Source organism: Bos taurus, chromosome 7 (assembly GCF_002263795.3).
Source record: "Bos taurus isolate L1 Dominette 01449 registration number 42190680 breed Hereford chromosome 7, ARS-UCD2.0, whole genome shotgun sequence".
NCBI classification, from domain to species: Eukaryota; Metazoa; Chordata; class Mammalia; order Artiodactyla; family Bovidae; genus Bos; species Bos taurus.
In genome coordinates, this window is record NC_037334.1 from 42277746 (window position 1) to 42286289 (window position 8544).

At 41.6% G+C, this 8544-nt stretch overlaps 1 protein-coding gene across 1 annotated transcript; it reads left to right on the plus strand.

The window, feature by feature from the left end:
* Positions 1–7346: 7346 nt before the first annotated feature.
* Positions 7347–8318, plus strand: OR2T3C (olfactory receptor family 2 subfamily T member 3C). The gene has a single exon (NM_001389851.1). The coding sequence runs from the start codon at positions 7347–7349 to the stop codon at positions 8316–8318; it is 972 nt and encodes a 323-aa protein (NP_001376780.1).
* Positions 8319–8544: the final 226 nt, after the last annotated feature.

Below are 8544 nucleotides of genomic sequence, written 5' to 3' on the forward strand. Positions count from 1 at the left end.
CCCCCAAAAAAATTACCCACTGACTCAAAATAGTAGTCTTCTACCAATTCCCTGGTGGCTCAGATGGTAAAGCATCTGCCTGCAATGCGGGAGACCCAGGTTCAATCCCTGGGTCAGGAAGATCCCCTGGAGAAGGAAATGGCAACCCACTCCAGTACTCTTGCCTGGAAAATTCCATGAACTGAGGATCCTGGTAGGCTACAGTCCATGGGGTTGCAAAGAGTCAGACACGACTGAGCGACTTCATTTTCTTCACTTTCTACCAATCAGTGTTTACTAAATTAAAAAAAAAAAAAATCACAAAACCTTAGTGACAGAAAGCAGTAAACATTTGTTATCTTCTTGCACCTGTATGTTGCCTGTGGGGGCTCTAATGATCTTGATTTGGCTTAAGTGTGTTACTCTAAGTTACATATTTTCATTACTGTGCTAACTGATCATATTCTCATGATGACTATAGAGGTATCCTGAGAGGTATGAGAAGGCGAGCATAAACATAGATGATTCTTGAGGCTTAGAATTGGAACTGGCACAATTCCACTACTGATTACATTCCTTTCATCCATGCAAATTATATGGCCAAGCCCAAAGTGAAGAGGCAGAAAATACACTCCTTTTCTTGGGAAACTTGAAAATTTTATCTGCTGAAGGGCAAAGGAGAGTAAAAGCTATGGAGACAATCATTCAGTCTGCCTCAGTGTACATATACACTGAGAGCCACAGTAAAAAAATTACTCACCACTAACAGTCACCCAAGAACTGCAATCAATTATACCTATTATTTTGTGATCTACATCAGATCCTAAAGTGTCCTCTTTTATCCAGAAGCATATGAATAAAATGTTATTCAAAGATGTTATTATTTCCACGCAACTCAATGAACAGTACTGGAATAAGGACAGGATAACCATAATAAGCCCATTTTAAAAGAGGAAGAATGAAAGATACTACATAGCAATTTTGTGTCACACAGGGTTATTAGTCATGGGTCATTTATTCTTGATTTAGGGCATTTCTTTGGTTATTCCACAGTTCTACTCTCTGAGCATTAATTCTTGATCTATTATTCTTTACATCAGTTCAGTTCAGTTCAGTTGCTCAGTCGTGTCTGACTCTTTGTGACCCCATGAATCCCAGCACGCCAGGCCTCCCTGTCTATCACCAATGCCTGGAGTTCACTCAGACTCACGTCCATCGAGACAGTGATGCCATCCAGCCCTCTCATCCTCTGTCGTCCCCTTCTCCTCCTGCCCCCAATCCCTCCCAGCATCAGAGTCTTTTCCAATGAGTCAACTCTTCACATGAGGTGGCCAAAGTACTGGAGTTTCAGCTTTAGCATCATTCCTTCTAAAGAAATCCCAGGGCTGATCTCCTTTAGAATGGACTGGTTGGATCTCCTTGCAGTCCAAGGGACTCTAAAGAGTCTTCTCCAACACCACAGTTCAAAAGCATCAATTCTTCAGCACTCAGCTTTCTTCACAGTCCAACTCTCACATCCATACATGACCACTGGAAAAACCATAGCCTTGACTAGACAGACCTTTATTAGCAAAGTAATGTCTCTGCTTTTCAATATGCTATCTAGGTTGGTCATAACTTTCCTTCCAAGGAGTAAACGTCTTTTAATTTCATGGCTGCAGTCACCATCTGCAGTGATTTGGGAGCCCCAAAAAATAAAGTCTGACACTGTTTCCACTGTTTCCCCATCTATTTCCCATGAACTGATGGGACCAGATGCCATGATCTTCATTTTCTGAATGTTGAGCTTTAAGCCAACTTTTCACTCTCTTCTTTCACTTTCATCAAGAGGCTTTTTAGTTCCTCTTCACTTTCTGCCATAAGGGTGGTGTCATCTGCATATCTGAGGTTACTGATATTTCTCCCAGCAATCTTGATTCCAGCTTGTGCTTCTTCCAGCCCAGTGTTTCTCATGATGTACTCTGCATATAAATTAAATAAGCAGGGTGACAGTATACAGCCTTGATGTACTCCTTTTCTTATTTGCAACCAGTCTGTGGTTCCATGTCCAATTCTAACTGTTGCTTCCTGACCTGCATAGAGGTTTCTCAAGAGGCAGGTCAGGTGGTCTGGTATTCCCATCTCTTTCAGAATTTTCCACAGTGTATTGTGATCCACACAGTCAAAGGCTTTGACATAGTCAATAAAGCAGAAATAGATGTTTTTCTGGAACTCTCCTGCTTTTTTGATGATCCAGCGGATGTTGGCAATTTGATCTCTGGTTCCTCTACCTTTCCTAAAACCAGCTTGACCATCTGGAAGTTCACGGTTCATGTATTGCTGAAGCCTGGCTTGGAGGATTTTGAGCATTACTTTACTAGAGTGTGAGATGAGTGCAATTGTGCAGTGGTTTAAGCATTCTTTGGCATTGCCTTTCTTCGGGATTGGAATGAAAACTGACCTTTTCTAGTCCTATGGCCACTGCTGAGTTTTCCAAATTTGCTGGCATATTGAGTGCAGCACTTTCACAACATCATCTTTCAGGATTTGAAATAGCTCAACTGGAATTCCATCACCTCCACTGGCTTTGTTAGTAGTGATGCTTTCTAAGGTCCACTTGACTTCACATTCTAGGATGTCTGGCTCTAGGTGAGTGATGACACCATCGTGATTATCTGGGTCGTGAAGATCTTTTTTGTACAGTTCTTCTGTGTATTCTTCCCACCCCCTCTTAATATCTTCTGCTTCTGTTAGATGCATACCATTTCTGTCCTTTATCGAGCCCATCTTTGCATGAAATCTTCCCTTGGTAACTCTAATTTTCTTGAAGAGATCTCTAGTCTTTCCCATTCTGTTGTTTTCCTCTATTTCTTTGCACTGGTCGCTGAGGAAGGCTTTCTTATCTCTTCTTGCTATTCTTTGGAACTCTGCATTCAGATGCTTATATCTTTCCTTTTCTCTTTTGTTTTTCACGTCTCTTCTTTTCACAGCTATTTGTAAGGCCTCCCCAGACAGCCAGTTTGCTTTTTTGCATTTCTTTTCCATGGAGATGGTATTGATCCCTGTCTGCTGTACAATGTCACAAACCTCGGTCATAGTTCATCAGGCACTCTATCTATCAGATCTAGTCCCTTAAATCTATTTCTCACTTCCACTGTATAATCATAAGGGATTTGATTTAGGTCATACCAGAATGGTCTAGTGGTTTTCCCTACTTTCTTCAATTTCAGTCTGAATTTGGCAATAAGGAGCTCATGATCTGAGCCACAGTCAGCTCCTGGTCTTGTTTTTGCTAACTGTATAGAGCTTCTCCATCTTTGGCTGCAAATAATATAATCAATCTGATTTCTGTGTTGGCCATCTGGTGATGTCCATGTGTAGAGTCTTCTCTTGTGTTGTTGGAAGAGGGTGTTTACAATGACCAGTGAGTTCACTTGGCAAAACTCTATTAGCCTTTTCCCTGCTTCATTCCATATTCCAAGGCCAAATTTGCCTGTTACTCCAGGTGTTTCTTGACTTCATACTTTTGCATTCCAGTCCCTTATAATGAAAAGGACATCTTTTGGAGGTGTTAGTTTTAAAAGGTCTTGTAGGTCTTCATAGAACCATTCAACTTCCACTTCTTCAGCATTACTGGTTGGGGCATAGACTTGGATTACTGTGATATTGAATGGTTTGCCTTGGAAACAAACAGAGATCATTCTGTCATTTTTGAGATTGCATCCAAGTACTGTATTTCAGACTTGTTTGTTGACCATGATGGCTACTCCATTTCTTCTGAGGGATTCCTGCCCGCAATAGTAGATATAATGGTCATCTGAGTTAAATTCATCCATTTCAGTCCATTTGAGTTCGCTGATTTCTAGAATGTTGACATTCACTCTTGCCATCTCTTGTTTGACCACTTCCAATTTGCCTTGATTCATGGACCTAACATTCCAGGTTCCTATGCAATATTGCTCTTTACAGCATTGGGCCTTGCTTCTATCACCAGTTCCATCCACAACTGGGTACTGTTTTTGCTTTGGCTCCATCCCTTCATTCTTTCTGGAGTTATTTCTCCACTGATCTCCAGTAGCATATTGGGCTCCTACTGACCTGGGGAGTTCCCCTTTCAGTGTCCTATCTTTTTTCCTTTTCATATTGTTCATGGGGTTCTCAAGGCAAGAATACTGAAGTGGTTTGCCATTCCCTTCTCCAGTGGACCACATTCTGTCAGACCTCTCCACCATGACCCACCTGTCTTGGGTAGCCCCACGGGCATGGCTTAGTTTCATTGAGTTAGACAAGGCTGTGGTCCTAGTGTGATTAGATTGACTAGTTTTCTGTGAATATAGTTTCAGTGTGTCTGCCCTTGGAAGCCCTCTTGCAACACCTACCTTCTCAGTTGGGTTTCTCTTACTTGGACGTGGAGTATCTCTTCACAGCTGCTCCAGCAAAGCGCAGCTGCTGCTCCTTACCCTGGACGAGGGGTATCTCCTCACGGCCACCCCTCCTGACCTTGAACGTGGAGTAGCTCCTCTAGGCCCTCCTGCACCCATGCAGCCACCACTCCTTGGATGTGGGGTAGCTCCTCTCAGCTGCTGCACCAGACCTCGGACTTCAGGTAGCCCCTCTCAGCTGCACTTGTGCGCCATCACAGACTAGGATCACAAGGGGACAATAGATGATTTTGAACACTGTCCTTGAAACTGACCAGATCACAATCTGTGTTTCAGCTGATTATGACCAAACACATAATTTTTAACCTATGAAACTGATAACCCCACTTTAATAATACCAAGCTATTTTCTCTTATGCATTTTTAATCTCAGAGACATTTTAGATCAGTTCTGGGTCAAATTCTGACTAGATTTTATGTTCTGCCTTTCTTAAATTTAATTTGTTTTTATAAGGAGAGAGAGAATGTTCTAAATAAATATAAGGAAAAATATATAAACTGGAAAATATAATTTTAAACTTTCAAAATGTACAATATTTTTATGAAAAAGTAAATATGTTTGTTTTTTGATAGTTCCAACACCTAAATGATTTGTGCTCAGTCACTGAGTCATGTCCAACTCTTTGCAACCCCATGGACTGTAGCCCAACATACTCCTCTGTCCATGGAATTTCTTCCCTAGGCAAGAATACTGGAATGGGTTGCCATTTTCTACTTCAAGGAATCTTCCCAACCCAGGGATCAAACCCAAGTCTCTTGTGTACCCTGCATTGGCAGGCAGATTCTTTACCAGTGCACCACCTGGAAATTCCCATCTGTACCATGAGTGGAAAGTTACAATATAACTTGCAAAACCTAATGGAGAAACAGAAATCAAGATAGTGGATTCTGAGATAGTCTTTAATAAAGTAAAATTTCAGAGTAGAACTGATGCCAAGTGTGGATAACATGAATAAATAAGAAAACTGAAACTTCCTCCTAACTTTCCCCAGGACAGTTTAGTTTATACGCTTGCTCAACACTGCAGCAGTCTTAAGAAGACACATTTACCTCAATTCTCTAAAGTGAAAAAGCCAATGATGTAACTCTCCCCCAGCCATTTGGATTTATACGTGATGCCCAGGCCAGGTTCATTCAGCTGGTGTGGCTTACATTCACTCTCTGATGGAGGAGAGAATGTGGAACAAAAGGTAAGTGCTCAAACGGTTGTGTGTTTTTCCTGAAATGCGGCATGTTAACATATATCTCCAGAGCTTTATAGAACTGCAAGGGGAAAAAGGAGCAAAGATGTGTGATTACTGTTGCTGTTTCTTATGTAACTCTAATTTTAGATTTCCTGAAATCCAAGATTTTTTTGACCTAGGTACATTACATTATGTTTTGCTTCACACTTCCTGTGTCTCAGTTACTGTGTGATTTTTTTTCTCTGCAAGTTTCTCTAAACTGTGCTGAAAATTTGAGACTGACCAGACCTCAATCAGTCACGAAGCTCCTGACTTTTCCATAATCTAGAACTGGACTATCTTGTTAACTTAAATAATTTTAGGACTACAGCAATTCAAAATGGAAAATTGAAATTTTCAGGCAAAGCAATTGTCGATCAAGGCTGATAAATTATAGAAAGGAGAATTTTAATACTTTTCTGAGTAAACAAAGTAATAGAGGGATCACTATGCTATGTTATAGGGATGTAGCTTTATGTTTAGTTTAACCCAATTGTTCCATATACACATTTATCTTCATTCACTCATTTACTGGGCATGAAATATCTAATGTCTTGTTACCTGGGGGAATAAATGGCATCTGCCAAAGGAGAAATAAATGTTTAAGATTTTTTCAACTAAATAATTGCCATGCAGGACATCAGTAGCTTTTATTTTTGTAGTTTCTTGAAAAAATCATTTCTCTGCATAAACTTAATACAATAAGTGATTTAGACTTTGCTTTGAGGTTGAGAAGGGGATCGATCAGCATATAGTTGACCTCCTGCTCCACCAGGGTCTGTACCTTGAATGTTTCCTCTTCTGTACAAGGTCTGGAACCAAGTGCCCTCCTTCTGCATGCTAAGTTGGCACCTCTTCTGCCCTGCATCAGGTCTGTATCCTGAGTGCCTTTCTGCCCTGTACGAGGTCTGCTCCCTCCCTGCCCCGCTTTCCCTGTACAATATCTGCACCCTGGGTACACTCCTTTCCTATGAACCCCTTCTGCACTCCTTTCCTGTATGTGATTTGTACACAAGTGACCTCCTCCCCTGTAAAGGTCTGCATTAGTCCTACCCTTATGTCCCACACCAGGTCAGTAAACTGAGCTGCTCTACCCAGGCAGGCCAGGCACTTTCTGCTCCGATGCCCCTGATGATCATCTTTATGGAGCTTTATTGTTCAAGGAAAAACACAATAAACTGAAGTGCTTAGCAAGGAAAGGGTAGAAAATATTTCACATTTCAAGTTTCAACAAACTTCAGTTATGTTAATACAATTCACAATATTAATATTAACATTATCTGAAGCTTTGACTTCTGTCACTGAGCACTGGAGGAGCTAATGCATCCAAAAGTGGAGTGCGAGCTTTAGTGAATAGCTTCACTAGATATTTGCATTGTTACAGACTCATTGTGTTTTTTTAATCTAGATTTCTGACCATCCCATGAGATGATCTTTTTATATCTTCAGTTTGGGATAAAAAACAAATAATGCTGAGTGTAAACAACTTGTCTGTTTATACAGTTTTCAGCTTTCCAGACGTATTTCATATTCCTCTCTAGATTTGTGGCCAAAAAGCAACCTGGCTTTGAACTTTTGATTCTACATCAATACAACTTCATTTTTTAAAAAATAGCTCAAAGTAGTTTTCTCATTGGAAAAGTGTTAAGAAAACCATATATGTTTGAAATATCTAAAACCAATGAATCTTATTTCTTCCTCAGGTGAGAACTGTAACCAAAACTATGTACTCAGGGAGTCAAAACTCACAGAATCAAACGTCAAGTGATTTCATCCTTGTGGGGCTCTTTGGTGAAACCAAATATGCCCTCCTCCTCTACACTGCAACCTTCATCTTCTTCCTGATGGCCCTAGCTGGGAACGCCCTCCTCATCATCCTCGTCCACATGGAGCCCCGCCTGCACACCCCCATGTACTTCTTCATCAGCCAGCTCTCCCTCATGGACCTCATGTACATATCTGTGACTGTGCCCAAGATGCTCCTGGGCCAGGTGACAGGAGATCATACAATCTCTCCCTCAGGTTGTGGGATCCAGATGTTCTTCTATCTAACCCTCGCTGGAGCGGAGTTTCTCCTCCTGTCTGTGATGGCCTACGACCGATATGCTGCCATTTGCAGACCTCTCCATTATCCTTTGCTGATGAACCAGAAAGTCTGTGTATGCCTGGTGTCTGGATGCTGGTTCCTAGGAATGGTGGATGGTTTTGTGGTCACCCCCATAGCCATGAACTTCCCCTTTTGTCATTCCAGAAAAATCTTGAGTTTCTTCTGTGAGGCTCCCGCTGTGCTGAAGTTGTCCTGTTCTGACATCTCCCTCTACAAGATGATCATGTACTTGTGCTGTGTTCTCATGGTCCTCATCCCCATTGTGGTCATCTCAAGCTCATATGCCCTCATCCTGCACCTCATCCACAGAATGAGTTCATCAGAGAGCCGCAGGAAAGCCTTTGCCACCTGCTCCTCCCACATGATTGTAGTTCTGCTCTTCTTTGGTGCCACCATCTACACCTACATGCTTCCCGATTCCTACCACACAGCTGAGCAGGACATGATGGTGTCAGCCTTTTATACCATCATCACCCCTGTGCTGAACCCCCTCATTTACAGCCTCCGGAATAAGGATGTCACAGGGGCTCTGAGGAGCAGGATGCAATCAGGGCTGAACCTAAGGAAAGTTGTGAAGAGGAAATCCTGAGGATGACTATATATTTTTCCCCTATTATATTATCCCCCACCAATTTCTCTTCTTCTTTGTCCCCTGCTTCCAGGGCCCCCAACACTGAGTCTAGTTATAACTTCCTTCTTTCTTCTGCATGTGACATTTCTCCTCCATACTGTTTACTCATCATAATTTATCTCATTATATTTAATGTCCTTATACTCCTTTTATCTGTGAAGCAAAAATTGACATCAAGAAAACT

Coding starts and splice junctions, on each gene's coding strand:
- OR2T3C (NM_001389851.1), top strand. CDS start 7,347: ATGTACTCAGGGAGTCAAAACTCACAGAATCAAACGTCAAGTGATTTC.